The sequence below is a fragment of the Mustelus asterias genome, chromosome 6, assembly GCF_964213995.1.
Source record: "Mustelus asterias chromosome 6, sMusAst1.hap1.1, whole genome shotgun sequence".
Lineage (NCBI taxonomy): Eukaryota > Metazoa > Chordata > Chondrichthyes > Carcharhiniformes > Triakidae > Mustelus > Mustelus asterias.
In genome coordinates, this window is record NC_135806.1 from 108095683 (window position 1) to 108114938 (window position 19256).

The 19256-nt window shown below is 45.1% G+C and overlaps 1 protein-coding gene across 1 annotated transcript in view; it reads right to left on the bottom strand.

Moving 5' to 3' along the window:
- Positions 1-19256, bottom strand: part of mrps27 (mitochondrial ribosomal protein S27) — a 94205-nt gene that overhangs the window by 20545 nt on the left and 54404 nt on the right. The window contains exons 6-9 of the mRNA XM_078214892.1: positions 14490-14568; positions 11230-11345; positions 1589-1691; positions 1317-1459 (exon numbers count right to left, since the gene is read on the bottom strand). Coding sequence (XP_078071018.1) covers positions 1317-1459; positions 1589-1691; positions 11230-11345; positions 14490-14568 — 441 coding nt within the window. The remainder of the gene's footprint in view (positions 1-1316; positions 1460-1588; positions 1692-11229; positions 11346-14489; positions 14569-19256) is intronic.

Here is a 19256-nt window from a genome sequence, read left to right on the forward strand (position 1 = left end):
GTTAACGTTGACTTATCATTTGTTTAGTGAGTCATTTGATAAATCAAGCATGTAGTTCTCAAATAGTGAAATCTTTGGAGCACCGCGTCGTATTGCTGTAAATAGCGACACAGTGAACACTTCTCTGAACACGTTAAAGCATCTGAGGATGTTTTTTTCCTCAGGATGTTAACAGCGACAGACAGTCGCTGGCAATTAAATTAGATGGTCAATTGCCAGCATCATGTGGGCTACTGCTCAGCAATTACCCTCAGGCATAATGACATTTTTGTAGTGCAGACATGGTGTCCAGGAGGGGGAAATTCTATCCTTTTGCTGAAAAATGTGTTTCCTTGTCAAAATGATTTTAAAAAAACGTTCAGTTCATTCACTGAGTTGCTGTTTGTAGAAGCTGCACAGATTAAAAAACTATTAAAGTCCATTCAAATATGTGGCACAGTGAGTGGTTCAGAAATTAAGTGGTTCCCGATTCGGGGACAGAGTCACCGGAATGATTGCAGTGACTGCTGCCGGCCAAATCACTGCACAGAAGCAGGGCAATCCCGGTCAGGCATGAGGTCCGGCCATTCCCACCACTTACAGAGAACATGCATGCTTAAGTCCTTCAAAACCTTCCCTAGCTGAATCAAGAAAATGGACTGTGTGAATGAAAATATTTAAAATTCAATTGACATTTTAATGCCCAAGACGGGACAGGCTTTGCTGTCCCAATGGTTACTAAAAAAGAAACTTCATTATGTGCCACATTCTTCCATTTGTACAAGTGGTTCAGCTCCAAGAGCCTACTTAAAGCTTTTAAAAGGGAAACCACACCAGAGTACAAACATTCATGTTTCACCTTTAAACTCGATGTCTTAGCATTCTGAAATGAGCCAATTACATCATTTTCTTTTCTAGTGCTGCGGTATCTCAAAGCATCAGGGACCAGTCGGACACAAGTTTCTTTCCCCACTCCATGCTGAGCACCCACTTCAAGGACCCAGCTTAATGGAAAATGAAAGGGGCCAGCCAAACTTTCGCGATCCACTCTCACCTACTTCCATTAAGGCCAATCGTGATGGATGCAGGATGCACAGTACAAGCAAAGCCCAACAACCAGAGTGAATATTAATACAAACTAGTACCTCCGACAGCATCATAAAAGCGCAAATGAAAAATAAACACAATGGCTGGAGTTTTACTGTCTCGCCCACCCCAGAATCGGGGCGGGCGTGGCTCGCAGAACAGCATTCTCCGTTGGCCTCGGGTGGGATCTTAAGAGTCTCGGGCGGGCGAGGCGGTAAAATTCTGGCAAATGTATTGTATTGTTTTCTTACCGCTTCCTTACAAAGCTTTTCTCCATTCGTAGCTTTCACTGTGTTCTCCATCACATTTAGAGCTCGACTCAAGTATCCTGGGGTCCAGATCAGGGGCATTTTGGTGTAAACAGCCCGGATCCCCTTCGCCAGTTCAACTTTTCCTGGGAAAGATTATCCATATTTTCAGAAAATTAAAGCTTACATTGAATCAAAAGTAACCCAAATATACAACACTGTGAAATGATTATGTAAGACGGCACATTAGACACAAGTAGCTGCAGGAAACATACCAAGAAATGCAAGTCCCAGAAGCTGGGAGCTAAAGCCAATCGTATTGTTCTGCTTCAGTCCGACCAAGAGTAAAGCTGCACCCAGATTCCGTTCATCTTCCAACTGGAAAACAACAGCGTGCACAGAAAATCTTTACATTTGAGCTGGAAAATTTATACCAACCAAACAGACAGAAGTGTCTCAGGAAAGCACTAACCAAGATTTTAAAATAATTCCGATTTCAATTTTGTGATTTTCGTTTTCTTCCAACACCCTGAATTTCTGCTCATCAAAAAGATGGTTTTCATAAGATGAGGTTCGCCACGAACCAAGAGCTGCGCCCTTACATTTGCTCGAAGTGAAACATCTGGCTATGGAACTACTTAACTGTAAACGGATTGAAATTTTGACAGCCACTCTGTTTATTCTTTGAAGGGATGTGTGGGTGTTGCCGGCCAAGCCAGCATTGGTTGCCCATCCCTAATTGCTCTTGAGAAGGTGGTGGGGACTGCCTTCTTGAACCACTGAAGTCCTATCTAGTGTAGTACAAAGGGTCATCTGGACTTGAAATATCAGCTCCTTTCTCTCCTCACAGATGCTGCCAGATTTGCTGAGATTTTCCAGCATTTTTCCTTTTGGTAGCACACCCACAGTGCTGTTAGGAAGAAATTTCCAGGATTTTCAGTCCAAAGATGTCCGGGTTAGGTCGATTGGCCATGCTAAAATTGCCCCTTAGTGTCCTGAGATGTGTAGGTTAGAGGGATTAACGGGTAAAATATGTAGGGATATGGGGGTAGGGCTTGGGTGAGATTGTGGTCGGTGCAGACTTGATGGGCCGAATGGCCTCCTTCTGCACTGTAGGGTTTCTATGACTCTATGATTTTGACCCAGCGACAGTGAAGTAACAGCGATATAGTTCCAAGTCAGGGTGTGGATGTGTGGTAGGTGATGGTGCTCCCATGCATATCTGCTCTTAAAATTGGTGGCAATTGCCGGTTTGGGAGGTGCTGTCAAAGGAGCCTTGGTGAGTTGCTGCAGCTCATATTTTAGATGGTATTACTGCTGCCACTTGTGCATCAGTGATGGAGGGGATGAATATTGCAAAGATGGTGGAAGGGTGCTAATCAGGTGGGCTGCTTTGCCCTGGATGGTGCTCAGCTTCCTGAGTGTTTTTGGAACTGTACTCACCCAGACAAGTGGATAGTATTCCATCACACTCCTGATTGTGCTTTGTAGATGGTGGACAGGCTTTGGGAGATGAGTTACTTGTTGCTGGATTCCCAACTTCTGACCTGTTCTTGTAGCAACAGTATTTATATCACTGCTCTAGTTCAGTGTCTAGTCAATGGTAACCCTCAAGGTGTTGATAGTGGAGGATTTAGCAATGGTAATGTCATTGAGTGTCAATGGGAAATGATTAGATTCTCTCTCAGATCTCCTGGACTCGTTTCGATCGCCTCAGGGGGTCGGAGAGGAATTTCCCAGATTTTTTTCCCCCGTATTGGCCCTGGGGTTTTCACTCTGGGTTTTCGCCTCTCCCTGGAGATCACGTGGTCTGGAATGGGGGGGGTGGGGGTGAGTTAATAGGTTGTGATGAACAAAGCATCGTAGCTGTGAGGGACAGCTCGGTGGATAGGATATTAGTATGTAGATAGGCTGGAAAATTGGGCGGGGATCCTGGATTCAGGATTCAATCCTGGACCGGGGAGCGGCGCGGGCTTGGAGGGCCGAAGGGCCTGTTCCTGTGCTGTATTGTTCTTTGTTGTTCTCATTAGAGACTCTCGTTGCCTCGCACTTGTGTAGCATGTGTTACTTGCCACTTATAAACCCGAGCTTGAATGTTGTCTAGATCTTGCTACTTATGGTCATGGACTGCTTCAGTATCGGAGAAGTCACAAATGGCACAGAACCTTTCTCAATCATCAGAGAACATCCCTATATCTGATGGAGGGAAGGTCCTTGATGAAGTAGCTGAAGATTGGACCAAGGACACTACCCAGAGGATTTCCTGTGGCGATATCCTGGGACTGAAATGATTGACCTCCAACAACCACAAGCATCTTCCTTTGTGCTCAGTACGACTCCAACCAGTAGACAGTTTAGCCTCTGATTCCAGTTGCCTCCAGTTTTGCAAGGGTGCCACACTTGGGTCAAATGCCAAGGACACTCTCACCTCTCCTCTTGAGTTCAGGTCTTTTGACAATGTCTGAACCAAAGCTGTAATGAGGTCAGGAGCTGAGTGGCCCTGGCGGGTCCACACTGAGCGTCAGTGAGCAGGTTATTCCTTTGTAACTGGTGCTTGTTAGCACTGTCAACAACGCCTTTCATTCCTTTGCTCATAATCAAGAGTACAACAACTACAATCTTTGATGGTTATGATTGCAGCCAGTGCACAGTTTTCCCCCTGATTCTTATTTACTGCACTTTTGCCAGGTCTGCTGATCTGAAATAAAAACAGAAAATGCTGGAAATGCTCACCAGGTTTGGCAGCAACGTTTCAATATTCATCCCTTCCACCACCAATGCACAGTGGCAACAATATGTACCATTTGCAAAATACACTGCAGCAACTCATCAAGGATCCTTCAACAGCGCCTCCCAACCTCATGATCACACACCATCCTGACTTTTGAATTATACCACCGTTCCTTCACTGTCATCAGGGCAAAACCCTGGCATTCACTTCCTGATGTGGAGATGCCGGCGTTGGACTGGGGTAAGCACAGTAAGAAGTCTCACAACACCAGGTTAAAAGTCCAACAGGTTTATTTGGTAGCAAATACCATAAGCTTTTGGAGCTTGCTGCTCCTTCGTCAGATGGAGTGGTCTCTGTTCTCCAACAGTGCACAGACACAGAAATCAAGTTACAGAATACTAATTAGAATGCAAATCTCTACAGCCAGCCAGGTCTTAAAAGGTACAGATAATGTGGTTGGAGGGAACATTAAACACAGGTTAAAGAGATGTGTATTGTCTCCAGACAGAACAGCTGGTGATATTATACAAGACCAGGGGCGAACTGTGGGAGTTACTGATAATGTGACATAAATCCAACATCCCGGTTTAGGCCGTCCTCATGTGTGCGGAACTTGGCTATCAGTTTCTGCTCAGCGACTCCGCGCTGTCGTATGTCGTGAAGGCCGCCTTGGAGAACGCTTACCTGAAGATCCAAGGCTGAATGCCCGTGACTGCTGAAGTGCTCCCCCACAGGAAGAGAACAGTCTTGCCTGGTGATTGTCGAGCGGTGTTCATTCATCCGTTGTCGTAGCGTCTGCATGGTTTCCCCAATGTACCATGCCTCGGGACATCCTTTCCTGCAGCGTATCAGGTAGACAACGTTGGCCGAGTTGCAAGAGTATGTACCGTGTACCTGGCAGATGGTGTTCTCACGTGAGATGATGGCATCCGTGTCGATGATCCGGCACATCTTGCAGAGGTTGCTGTGGCAGGGTTGTGTGGCGTCATGGTCACTGTTCTCCTGAAGGCTGGGTAGTTTGCTGCGGACAGTACTTCGTCGTCCAGTACTTCCCCGGAGCGGAGAAGCTACGGCATCTCCTCCGGCGCCTTCAGCATGTCATTGATATAGACGAACATCTCGCCAAGGCCATCCCCACACCCCCACTTCTTGCCTTCAAACAACCACGCAACCTCAAACAGACCATCGTCCGCAGCAAACTACCCAGCCTTCAGGAGAACAGTGACCATGACACCACACAACACTGCCACAGCAACCTCTGCAAGACGTGCCGGATCATCGACACGGATGTCATCATCTCACGTGAGAACACCATCTACCAGGTACACGGTACATACTCTTGCAACTCGGCCAACGTTGTCTACCTGATACGCTGCAGGAAAGGATGTCCCGAGGCATGGTACATTGGGGAAACCATGCAGACGCTACGACAACGGATGAATGAACACCGCTCGACAATCACCAGGCAAGACTGTTCTCTTCCTGTGGGGGAGCACTTCAGCAGTCACGGGCATTCAGCCTTGGATCTTCAGGTAAGCATTCTCCAAGGCGGCCTTCACAACACACGACAGCGCAGAGTCGCTGAGCAGAAACTGATAGCCAAGTTCCGCACACATGAGGACGGCCTAAACCGGGATGTTGGATTTATGTCACATTATCAGTAACACCCACAGCTCGCCCCTGGTCTTGCATAATCTCACCAGCTGTTCTGTCTGGAGACAATACACATCTCTTTAACCTGTGTTTAATGTTCCCTCCAACCACATTATCTGTACCTTTTAAGACCTGGCTGGCTGTAGAGATTTGCATTCTAATTAGTATTCTGTAACTTGATTTCTGTGTCTGTGCACTGTTGGAGAACAGAGACCACTCCATCTGACGAAGGAGCAGCAAGCTCCGAAAGCTTATGGTATTTGCTACCAAATAAACCTGTTGGGCTTTTAACCTGGTGTTGTGAGACTTCTTACATTCACTTCCTAACACCATTGTAGGTGTACCTACACCATACGCACTGCAGCAGCGGAGAGAGAAACTGAGCTAACATTTCAGGTCTGTGACCTTTCATCAGGACAGATGTTGCTTGACCTGAGTGTTCTCAATGTTTTCCATTTTTCTTCAAGGCTGCCTTAATGTTGATGAATTCTCTGAGATTTTATTTTGAAAAGTTTTGTACTAATGACAGTGACATAAAGCGCGACTGACACTGACCACTCTATTCTGTGAGCCCCAATTTTGTAAACCAGCTTTTTACATGGTACTTTATTGTCAAATGCTTTCTTAAAATCCACATAGACAACAGTGATCACACTCCCTTCATCAAACACCTCTGTCACTTCATCAAAACTGCAATAGTCAAACAGACCAATCCGTGCTGTGGATATCTGTGCAAGAGGGCTGTGCAGATGCTGTTAATTACTACTTCGTGTTCTGCAAAACAATTTCTAATTGGAATCAGCCTTTTTAAAATTTAACTTTATGAAAGCTAATTTTGGAATCGACAGTTCATTTTAGTGGCAAGCCTCAGTCTGATTTGTAGCGTCTGTCCTCATTTATTTTATAGTGCTATGTGGTAGGTCTGTGATCAGCTATTGGCTGTGCCATAAACAAAGTGGTTTATTCATCATGGAGCTTGCTGTGGTACAGTTAAATCAATGCCCTAATGTGGAATAACAAGCCATTCCAGGGATATCTGGACCTTTGACAGATCTGCGATCCTGGACAGAATGTGATTTCAAACGTCAGCATGTGACAATAGCAAGCTCTCGGTCAAGTGGCTTGTCTTTACGTTAAATAATATCTCATATAATTCACAGCAATCATGATTTTCAGTGTCCCTCTTCGCAAGGCCTATGCCGTGTGAGGTGGCTAGTAGGAGCTTCATGGAGTCACTTCCCATAAAGTGGGGAGGAGAGAGGGGGATGACATAGTGGTAATGTCACTGGACTAGTATTCCAGAGGCCCAGGCTAATACTTCTGGGGACATGGGTTCAAATCCCACAACAGCTGGTGAAATTTAAATTTAAATTCAATTAGTAAGTTTGGAATTAAAAACTTGTGAACATAAAATCATTGCTGATAGTCATAAAAAACACATCTGGTTCTCTAATACCCTTTAAGGAAGGAAGTTACATATAGGCTGGACCCACAGCAATGTAGTTGACTCTTAAATGTTCTGTCAGTCAGTCAGTTGTATCAAAAGGGATGGAACACCCAGCATCAAGCTAGGTAACCAGAAACCACAACAGAAAACTATTAGACAACTCTCTTAAGAATTCCAACCCTTCCTTCCTCCAAACTCCTCCTTACGAACATCTGTGAGCTTACGCCAAAATTGGGAGAACAATCCCATGGATTAATTATGCAACAACTGGACATTATAATACCCATGGTTCCATACCCCACAGACAATTTATCATACACCCCCAACATCATCCTGTCCCACTGGCAGGACGGACCTACCAGACACAATGGTATACAGTCGGGAGGGAGTTGCCCTAGGAGTCCTCAACATTGACTCTGGATCCCATGAAGTCTCATTGGTCAGATCAAAGATGGGCTCTTATTCATGACCACCTAGTGTCGCCACTACTCAGCTGATGAATAGGTACTAATCCATGTCGAACACCGCATGGAAGAAACAGAGGATGGGAGGAGCACAGAATATACTCTGAATGGAGACCTCAATGTTCATCAGTAGTGGTGATACTGAGCCATACTTACAGACTTTACAAAAATTGGTAGGGTAATAAACAATGAGGAGCAACTCACCAAAGATCCTTAGACAGGACCTTCCAAACCCACGACCACTTCCAACTAGAAGGGCAAGGGCAGCAGATACATCGGAACACCACCACCTGCAACATCCCCTCCAACCAACTCACCATCCTGAATTGAAAATATATCACCGTTCCTTCGCAGTGGCTGGGTCAAAAACCTGGAATTCCCTCCCTAACAACATTGTGGGTCAACCCACAGCACGTGGACTGCAGCAATTCAAGAAGGCAGCTCACCATCGCCTTCTCAAGGGCAACTAGGGATGGGCAATAAATGCTGGCCAGCCAGTGATGCCTATGTCCCACGAAAGAATAAATAAAATGATAATCTTAGTTTACAGGAGAATATGGTCAGATGGGCTGATCAGTGGCAAATGGAATTCAATCTGGATATGTGTGAGGTGATGCACTGAGGCAGGACAAACAAGGCAAGATATGATGAACAGCAGAACCCTGGGAAGCACCAAGTTCAGAAGGGTCTTGGTGTGCATTTACACCGATCCCTTAAGGTAGCAGGACAGGTGGATAAAGTGGCATATGATATACTTGCCTTTATTAGCCAAGGCACGGAGTTTAAGAGGTGTGTGGGGGTTAAGATAAGGGGTAGAAGGTTTAGAGGGGACGGGAGGGAAAACTTTTTCACCCAGAGAGTGGCACGAGTCTGGAACTCACTGCATGAAAGGGTGGTGAAGTATTTACATGTGCATTTGCAATGCCAAGGCATACAAGGTTGTGGACCAAGTGCTGGGAAATGGGATTAAAATAGTTGGGTGGCTTATTTTTGACTGATGCAGACACGATGAGCCAAAGGGGCTGTTTCTGTACGGGTACACCTCTGTGACTCTGACTGACCACTGCACAGTCCTTGTGGAGACAAAGTTCTGTCTTCACATTCAGGATATCTTCCATCATGTTGTGTGGCACTTTTCTTTGGCGATCACTGGCTAATTAGTATGACTATCCACTTAAGAAATTCTGTGTCACTAATCAAGGGTTCAGTGGGTCCTTGCATGGCCAATGGGCTTGATCCACATTTCTGTCCACACACTGATGAGCTTGAATGTCAGATTTGGTTGCAATGCCTTCCACATTGAATAACCTGCTAACACGGCACGGTGGCACAGTGGTTAGCACTGCTGCCTCACAACGCCAGGGACCTGGGTTCAATTCTAGCCTCGGGTCATTGTGTGTGGAGTTTGCACTTTCTCGCCGTGTCTGCGTGGGTTTCCTCCGGGTGCTCTGGTTTCCTTCCACACTCCAAAGATGTGCGGGTTAGGTGAATTGGCCATGCTACATTTCCCCTAGTGTCAGGGGTATTAGCATGGTAAATGAGTGGGGTTACAGAGATAGGGCCTGGGTGGGATTGTGGTTGGTACAGACTCAATGGGCTGAATGGTGTCCTTCTGTGCTGTAGGGATTCTATAAAGATTCTATAACATCTTGGCCTGCACAACACCCCAGTCAAGTCCGGCACAAGCTGGAGGAGCAACATTTTTTCTTCCCAGTTGGGCACGAACAACCTAACTTCAGTTCACAGAACAGAACTAAGACAGTGAAAGGAGCTGTAATTCTACACTCCAGTTGGAGCACTGCTTCACACAGATTCCTCAGCACAGCGAAGAGTCTGACATAGTACATTCAGTCTGTGAGTTGGACCTGCGTGAGTGCAGCTTGACTAAGCTGGCCATTTATAATGTAAGATATTCTTATGTTTAGATACCAGGTATACATATTTTCTAATTAAAAGCTTGGGTGCAGAAACAAACAGTTGTAAGGCTTGAATATTAAAACATTATACACAAGAAAACAGCTTTGTTCCTGGGAAATACTTTTAAGGCAGCCTGATATATGACAACAGTAGTGTTGTGGGATCCTGAGTCGAAGACACAAGTTCACAGTTTGTTTCCTAATGTGGCTTGTATAAATGGGGGTTGGGGGGGGTGGGTGGGGAGAATCTGCTGGACAGCGGGGTTTCAAAGAATGAAAAATTAACAAATAGAAGTTCTCTTTAAATCTTCCGTGGTTTTCACTGGATTTTCTCATATATACAAGGTCATAAAATGATGAATTACTAATCTGATTTACTTTATGCCACCGGACCATTGGTTACTTGGTCTATACGTCTTAATCAGCTCTGATTTTGATAGAAATGAAAGCCTGACTTGCCTCACAGAACAACTTTTAAAAAAGTGTAGACTCAAAAATTGTAATTTTTAACTCTCCAGTCTGAGTTCTAAAATATAATCCTGTTAAATTCTCTGCTGATAATGTATTTTACATTTCCACTGTCAATACAATATTATAATTGATTCACGTAAGCGAAAGGCAGTGTCAAAACGCCATCACACATTTGAGAGTTTTGATGGTCTTTCAGATGTTAGAAAATCGACAGGATTAATCTGCACATACACAAGGGTTAAAAAAAAAGTGCAGTCATGATTTTGTGAAAAGAATTAAAAGGATTTCGCTTCTGACTGTGGTTCCTGATAATTGCTTTCACAGTATAACGGCTCATGGAGCGATCCTCCTATTAATTCTTTAACGATTGCTGTAGTATCCAAGCACCATAAATGCAAAAATTAGAGCCAATAAGTAGTCTTGTTATCTATGTGTATATGAGAGCATCATGCAAAACACCTCGAAAATTGATAATGTTAACCATCAAGGCTCCAGTCATTTCAGACTTGGTCAATCATCCATTTATCTTTAACGCATGTTTAAAACTATGCAGCTATTAGTAACAATCAGAATGTGTAGCTGCAGGGTTTGGATATGTATGTGAAGGTCATCTATGCAATAACTGCTAAGATTGCAGTTTCCATTTATAGAAACAATTGTATATTTACCCTGACATACATTGGGACTATTACAAGTTATGCTTTCAGTGCATCAGGGTCAGCAAGCAATTACACTGTAGACGACTTTCTGCAGATTGGAGTTCAGTATAATTGTAAGATTTCTATCACCATTTTCCTTTTTTATCCTGTAGTCACTGCAATGACCTGCCAGTTGCTTGAACAGAAGAAACAAATATACAGAAGGTGCGGCACACAAACAGGCTATTCAGCCCAACTGCTCCAGACAAGAATCCTCCCACCCCCTCTTCATCAAATCCGAGCGGCACAACCTTCAAATCATTTTTTCCATCTGCTGATCTAGCTTCCCCTGAATGCCTCATCTTCCCCTTAAATGCATCAATGCTGAAGATGCACTGAAGGTTTAATGCTCCTTCGTGTCTGCCAAAATGTGATTAACTAATGACAGTGCAGATGCATGCAGAATTCAAATTGTCTTTCCACTGAGAAAGTAAATTCCTCACCAACTTGTCACTATAATTTAACTGCCTAATCAGAACTGAATGTGCATTTCATAACAAGGGCACTATTGAGGAAATGCATGTACTTTTCTTTACCTTCAACTCTGGCTGACTGTGTAGATATTTATGTAGCACATAGAGAGAAAGAAGCTGTGTACATTGCTCATCAAATGCTTCTTGCAGCATTACTTCACTGACAACCGCTAGTGCATCTGGAAGGAAAGTAACATTTCATACATCATCCTCATAGTCAATTTAGAAATAAAATATTTTTAATTGGGGCAAAAACTATTTCTCTTAAATTCTACTTATTGTGCAAACATTTTGGGGGCGATTCTCCCAGCCTGCTGCGCTGTTTTTGCCTCCGCGAGTCTGTAGAAGCCGGATTTCCGACACAGTCAACTCTGTGCCAGAAAGCAGCGCGGAGCTACACAATTTATGCAAATCCTCATTTTAATGTATTTTACAAAGCCTCCAGGCCTGCTAGAATCTCCCCCCCCCAGGTGTGTTTTACTCCAGCAGGGTTTACAACAGTTCCCCACTTGCAGGGAGCAAGCGGCCCAACCCCGCTGGAGTGAAAGGGGGGGGGGCCATTGAGGCCCTCCAGGAGGTGCGGGGTAAGTGGAGGTGGGAGGCCCTGGGCAGTGCCTGCTTGGCAGTGCCAGCCTTGCCCCCTGGCACTGCCCAAAGGGCAAAGTGCCAATGCACCTTGGTACTGCCTACCAGGCATTGGGCAGTGCCAAGGTTGCAGGGGTGGTGGGGTCTTGCTGCCACTCTGTACTCGGGCTGAGTGACAGAGGGAAGGAGGGGTGGGTGCGGGGTCGGTCTACCAGGGGGTAGTGTTGAGGCTGGCGGGACATGTTCGGGGATTCAGCGATTGGGTTGTGGAGGAGGTGGGGTCTCAAGGTCGGCAATGAGGGGTCATGGGGCTGGCCAGCAATTGAGCTGGCCAGCCATCAGGAGGCCGGCAGATAGGGGCCACTGCACATGTACCGGTCTCAGCTCTGAAAGACCGGCGTATGCACAGTGGCTCGCTCAGCGTCATTCTGCTGCCCATGATTCTTCACGAGATTAACGCTAGTGCACTCTGCAGTGCACAGAGTGTGTGAGGGGAGATTCATTTTGAAAATCCCACTGAAAAAAACAGCGCGATTTGCTCCAGTTTTTACGCAAATTCGACATTTAGAAATTTTTTTGGGGAGAATCCCACCCCCTGTCCTTCTAGGTGTGTACAAGATTATAAATCTATTGCACAAACATCAAAAATTAAAGTAATTACAACAACAGAGTAGAAAGCATCAACCTCGGTTACACACACTGCCACAAGCAGGTCTTCACATAATATTTAATACAATTAGGTCGGCAGATTTTTGTATAATTGAAACTGATTGGAGGACAAGATGGAGTTAAAGACATTGCCCAATACCATAAACATCAGCACATACTGATGCCCAATACCATAAACATCAGCACATACTGAAGCACTGGGGAGTGGTGGGAGGCGGTCCTGCTGCCACTCTGCACTCGGGCTGAGTGACATAGGGAAATAGGCCAGCAGTCAGGGCTGTGCATTGGGGTGGGGGGGGTCGGGACTGCAGGAGGGGGGGAGGAGAGGGTTGAGGCTGGCTGGACATGTTGGGGGGGGGGGGGGCAGCCTTCCTATTAGTGAATTGCTAAACTGTCGGACAGCTGTCTGTTGTGTTCCCAACCCATGCTTCCTTCCCAAACAAGACATCTTAATGAACATTTAACCATTGCTGCTTGTTTATAGATACATATTGAACAGTCACAGCACATGGAAGAGGCAACTAACCATTGGGAAAGAGGTTTAAGTGATCTAGGTTCGTTGGAATGGGGAGATTGCCATCAGTCATACTGAATTGATTGATCTGGCCTACACGTGACTCCAGACGCACAGCAACGTGGTTGACTCTTAACTGCCTCCTCAAGGCAATTAAGGATGGGCAATAAATGCTGGCCCAGCCAGCGACGCCCACGTAATAATTTAAAAGAGGAAAGACCGGGAGTTCTTGTTCATAAATTACAGAAAGCTAACATGCAGGTGCAGCAAGTAATGAGGCAGGCAAATGGTACGTTAGCCTTTATTACATGAGGATTTGAGTATAGGAATAAGGAAGTCCTGCTGCAGTTGTACAACACCTTTGAGAGACCACACCTAGATTATTCTGTGCAGTTTTGGTCTCTTTACCCAAGGAATGATATGATGTGAAAGATGCTGGCGTTGGACTGGGGTGGGCACAGTAAGAAGTCTCACAACACCAGGTTAAAGTCCAACAGGTTTATTTGGAATCACGAGCTTTCGGAGCGCTGCTCTTCATAAGGTGAGTGGAAAGCTCGTGATTCCAAATAAACCTGTTGGACTTTAACCTGGTGTTGTGAGACTTCACACTGAGGAATGATGGATGCGCAATGAAGATTCACCAGACTAATCCCAAGGATAGCAGGATTTTCCTATGAGGAAAGAGTGAGGAGATTGGGACTGTATTCTCTAGAGTTCAGAAGAATGAGAAGTGATCTCATTGAAGCGTACAAAATTTTTTACAGGGTAGATGCAGGAAGGATCTTTTCATTATTTGGGGGAGTTGTTGGGGTGGGGAGGGAGTCTGGAGTCAGAGTACACAGCCTCAGAATAAGAGGTAGATCATTCAGGACTGAGCTGAGGAGGAATTTCTTCAGTCAGAGGGTGGTGAATCTTTGGCATTGTCTACCCAGAAGGCTGGGTAGGCTGAGTCATTGAGTATGTTCAAAGCAGAAGTTAATAGATTTCTACATATCAATGACATCAAGTGATATGGGGATAGTGTGGGAAGATAGCATTGAGGTAGAAGATCAGCCCTGATATTAAATGGTACAGCAGGCTCGAGGGGCCAAATGGCCTACTCCTGCTCTTACCTTCCTATGTCCCTATCAGTCTGGGAAAAGATCTGGGGCAGAAACTGAAGATGTGAGTGTGTAAATTTCAGACCTACATTCGACCCTGTGGTTGGGATCCCAACTCAAAATGCAAAATACTGGCCTGAGTCTCCACATTGGGCCTTCCAATAACAGTGCAGCCAAGGTTAGTAAATTAGTGTGTTGGAAACTGTGGGTCTTCTCACTATATGACAGGGATAATGGATGTTCAGATGTGCTGCGTTACCACTATCAACCAACTTAAAAGAGATTTTAATGACAGGGTAATTTTATAAAATTAAATGCATATATGGTGTTTTTAGTACACTTTGGACCTTTGTACAACAAACACTTTGGAGATAAATGACTGGCAGCATTTTCCCCTCAAATAAGACAATTTAAATACACAAACTACCGTCAGTCAATTAACTTTCTTCACTTACTCATAAGGTCGTCGTCCTTAATGTAACTGTCTATTAGTAGATTAAATGTGAAGTTATCTGGAAAAATTCCATATTGTACCTGCAAAAGAGTCAGACATTTACAGATCCAAGAGAGGAAAATAAAATCACCAACATTCAAATTAAAGAAGTCTTCTAAAAAATAAATGCAAAATACTGCTGGAAATCTGAAATAAAAAAAAAATACTGGATAAACTCAGCAGGTCTGGCAGCATCTGTGCAGAGAAACAATTATTTCAGATCTACAGAACTGAAGAAAAGTAGAAATATAAGGAATTATATAATTGGAAAGGGGATGGAGGAGTTGGGACAGAATAGGAGGCCTTGTTATGCATGTAAGACAAGGGGGAGTGCCATTCAGGGATGAAGAGTGCTAATGGTGGCAAAAGGTGAGAAAGCAGAATGTGTTACTGGGAGCAACTGAACAGCAAGGGAGAGGTGGCTAAGTGGGTGGGATTATGTTGAGGCAGGCCAGGCAAATGAAAAACAACTAACAACAAACTACCAAAAGGTGGGGGGTGGCGGGTTAAGATTGAGGGGGAAGTTTACTGTCTAAAGTTGTTTAACTCAATATTGAGCCCAGAAGGCTGCAATGTGCCCAATCGGAAGTCATAGAATAGAATAGAATCCCTACAGTGCAGAAGGAGGCCATTCGGCCCATCGAGTCTGCACCGACCACAATCCCACCCAGGCCCTACCCCCACATATTTACCCGCTAATCCCTCTAACCCACGCATCTCAGGACTCCAAGAGGCAATTTTTAACCTGGCCAATCAACCTAACCCGCACATCTTTGGACTGTGGGAGGAAACCGGAGCACCCGGAGGAAACCCACGCAGACACGAGGAGAATGTGCAAACTCCACACAGACAGTGACCCGAGCCAGGAATTGAACCCGGGACCCTGGAGCTGTGAAGCAGCAGTGCTAACCACTGTGCTACCGTGCCGCCCATGAAGTATAGGTACTGTTCTTCCAGTTTGCAGTGGGCATCGCTGGAGAGTTGCAGCAGGTCTAGGTGGGACATGTGGGCATGAGAGCAAGATGCTGAGTTGAAATGGCATGCGACAGGAAGGTTGGGGTCATGCTTGCGGACGGAGTGAAGGTGCTCTGCAAAGCGGTCACCCAGTCTGCATTTAGGCTACCAATGTAGAGCAGACTGCATTGCGGGTAGTGTATACAGTAGACCAAATTGAAGACGGTGCAAATGAAATATTGCTTCACCTGAAGTATGTTTGGGTCCTTGGACAGTGAGGAGGGAGGAGGTAAAGCAGCAGGTTGCTATTCTACATTAAACACTATTTGGAATTATAGACAGTTACAGCACAGGAGATGGCCATTCAACCCATCATGTCCATGTCAGTTCCCTGGCGGAGCAGCTCAGCTGCCCCATTTTTCTACATAGCCCCATAATTTTTTCTTCTTCAGTTAATTATCCAAAACTCTTTTGAAGGCCAAGATTGAATCACCACACTCTATGATAGTGCATTCCAGGCTCTTCTCTTCTCCAAGAAGTTCAGCCCCAGCTTCTTCAATCTATCCACGTGACTGGAGTCCTTCATGTCTGCAATCATTTTTGGAAATTTTTTCTTCACCCTCTCTAATAGCATCACATCATTCATAAAGTGCGGTGCCCAGAATTGAACACAACACTCCCACTGAGGCTGAATCATAATTTTATAAAGGTTCACCATAATGTCCTTGCTTTAGTACTCTATGCCTCTACTAATAAAGAGTGGGATCATGTAAGTCTTATAAACCATTTTCTCAACCCGCGCTGCTGCCTTCAATGATTTGTACACATACTCCTGAGGTCCCACTGCTCCTGCACTCCCTTTAATATTGTATCCTTTATTTTATATGGTCTGTCCTCGTTCTTCCTCCCAAAATGCAATACCTCTCTGCATTAAATGTAATCTGCTGAATGTTTGCCCATTCCACCAGTCTGGCTTTGAATTGTGAAATCTATCCCTAACCTTCTCAGAGTTCAAAATACTTCCAAGCTTTGTGCCATCTGCAAATCTTGAAATTGTGCCCTGCATATCCAAGCCTAAATCATTAATTTATATCAAGAAAAGCAGTAGTTTGATCCTGGTGAACCCCAGTCAGAAAAACTGTTCACCACTACACTGTTTCCTCTCAACTTTGTATTAGTGGCAAAAACCAAGGGGGTGAGTAGTCTTTGGTCAAAGTGCCGCCTTCAATATCAATGTAAAGTTTCATATTAAAAACTATTGTTGAAATAATAATCTGACTGCGGACTAGTGGAGTGGCTAGTTGTTGACTGGCTGCTCCAGGTCTTGGTTTCCCATTCTGCTATTGGCAGCTGCACTCTTGCTTCGGCTCCTGTTTCATTGCTGTTCTGTCTCCCCTCACTGGGGACTGTTCATATTTCAAACCCATTTCTCCACACTTGTACTTTTTATTACAAAAATTGCTGCAGTTACACTTTTTATAAGAATTAAATAAGTGCTGGAGAATCTGGTTGGGCTTGGCACGGGAATTAATTTTGAGCAGGAGGAATGAGGAAAGGGACATGGAACGAATGGTACAATTTTAAAGAGGACGCAGGAACAGAGAGAACAAGGACAAGTTGAAGGGGTTGTTAAAAAAAAAAGCATAAGGGAATCTTGGTTTTATTAGTACAGGCAAAGACTACAAAAGCAAGGAAGTGATCAGGAAGTGTCAGGCAGGGAGGAAATGGCCCGAGTGAGGGAACCATGGTTCACGAAAGAGGTGGAATGTCTTGTGAAAAGGAAGAGGGAAGCTTATGTAGGGATGGGGAAACAAGGTTCAGATGGCTCGATTGAGGGTTACAAGTTAGCAAGGAACGAGCTGAAAAAGGGGCTTAGGAGAGCTAGGAGGGGACATGAGAAGTCCTTGGCGGGTCGGATCAAGGAAAACCCCAAGGCTTTTTACTCTTATGTGAGGAATAAAAGAATGACCAGGGTGAGGTTAGGGCCGGTCAAGGACAGTAGTGGGAACTTGTGTATGGAGTCAGTATAGATAGGCGAGGTGATGAATGAATACTTTTCTTCAGTGTTCACCAAGGAGAGGGGCCATGTTTTTGAGGAAGAGAAGGTGTTACAGGCTAATAGGCTGGAGGAAATAGATGTTCGGAGGGAGGATGTCCTGGCAGTTTTGAATAAACTGAAGGTCGATAAGTACCCTGGGCCTGATGAAATATATCCTAGGATTCTTTGGGAGGCAAGGGATGAGATTGCAGAGCCTTTGGCTTTGATCTTTGGGTCCTCGCTGTCCACGGGGATAGTGCCAGAGGACTGGAGAATGGTGAATGTTGTTCCTCTGTTTAAGAAAGGGAATAGAAATGACCCTGGTAATTATAGACCAGTTAGTCTTACTTCAGTGGTTGGTAAATTGATGGGGGGATTTACGACCATTTAGAAAGATGCGGATTAATCCGGGATAGTCAGCACGGATTCGTGAAGGGCAAGTCGTGCCTCACAAATTTGATTGAATTTTTTGAGGAGGTAACTAAGTGTGTTGATGAAGGTAGGGCAGTTGATGTCATATACATGGATTTTAGTAAGGCGTTTGATAAGGTCCCCCATGGTCGGCTTATGATGAAAGTGAGGAGGTGTGGGATTGAGGGAAAGTTGGCCCATTGGATAGGTAACTGGCTGTCTGATCGAAGACAGAGGGTGGTGGTGGATGGAAAATTTTCGGATTGGAGGCAGGTTGCGAGCGGAGTGCCACAGGGATCGGTGCTTGGTCCTCTGCTCTTTGTGATTTTTATTAATGACTTAGAGGAGGGGGCTGAAGGGTGGATCAGTAAATTTGCTGATGACACCAAGATTGGTGGAGTAGTGGATGAGGTGGAGGGCTGTTGTAGGCTGCAAAGAGACATAGGTAGGATGCAAAGCTGGGCTGAAAAATGGCAAATGGAGTTTAACCCTGATAAATGTGAGGTGATTCATTTTGGTAGGACTAATTTAAATGTGGATTACAGGGTCAAAGATAGGATTCTGAAGACTGTGGAGGAACAGAGAGATCTTGGGGTCCATATCCACAGATCTCTAAAGGTTGCCAGTCAAGTGGATAGAGCTGTGAAGAAGGCCTATAGTGTGTTAGCTTTTATTAACAGGGGGTTGGAGTTTAAGAGCCGTGGGGTTATGCTGCAACTGTACAGGACCTTGGTGAGACCACATTTGGAATATTGTGTGCAGTTCTGGTCACCTCACTATAAGAAGGATGTGGAAGCGCTGGAAAGGGTGCAGAGGAGATTTACCAGGATGCTGCCTGGTTTGGAGGGTAGGTCTTATGAGGAAAGGTTGAGGGAGCTTGGGCTGTTCTCTCTGGAGCGGAGGAGGCTGAGGGGAGACTTAATAGAGGTTTATAAAATGATGAAGGGGATAGATAGAGTGAACGTTCAAAGACTATTTCCTCGGGTGGATGGAGCTATTACAAGGGGGCATAACTATAGGGTTCGTGGTGGGAGATATAGGAAGGATATCAGAGGTAGGTTCTTTACGCAGAGAGTGGTTGGGGTGTGGAATGGACCGCCTGCAATGATAGTGGAGTGAGACACTTTAGGAACATTTAAGCGGTTATTGGAAAGGCACATGGAGCGCACCAGGATGATAGGGAGTGGAATTGCTTGATCTTGGTTTCAGATAAAGCTCGGCACAACATCGTGGGCCGAAGGGCCTGTTCTGTGCTGTACTGTTCTATGTTCTATGATGCTGAACCTCTAAAACACTGGTTCATGTTCATGTCAGAGCATGTGTGCA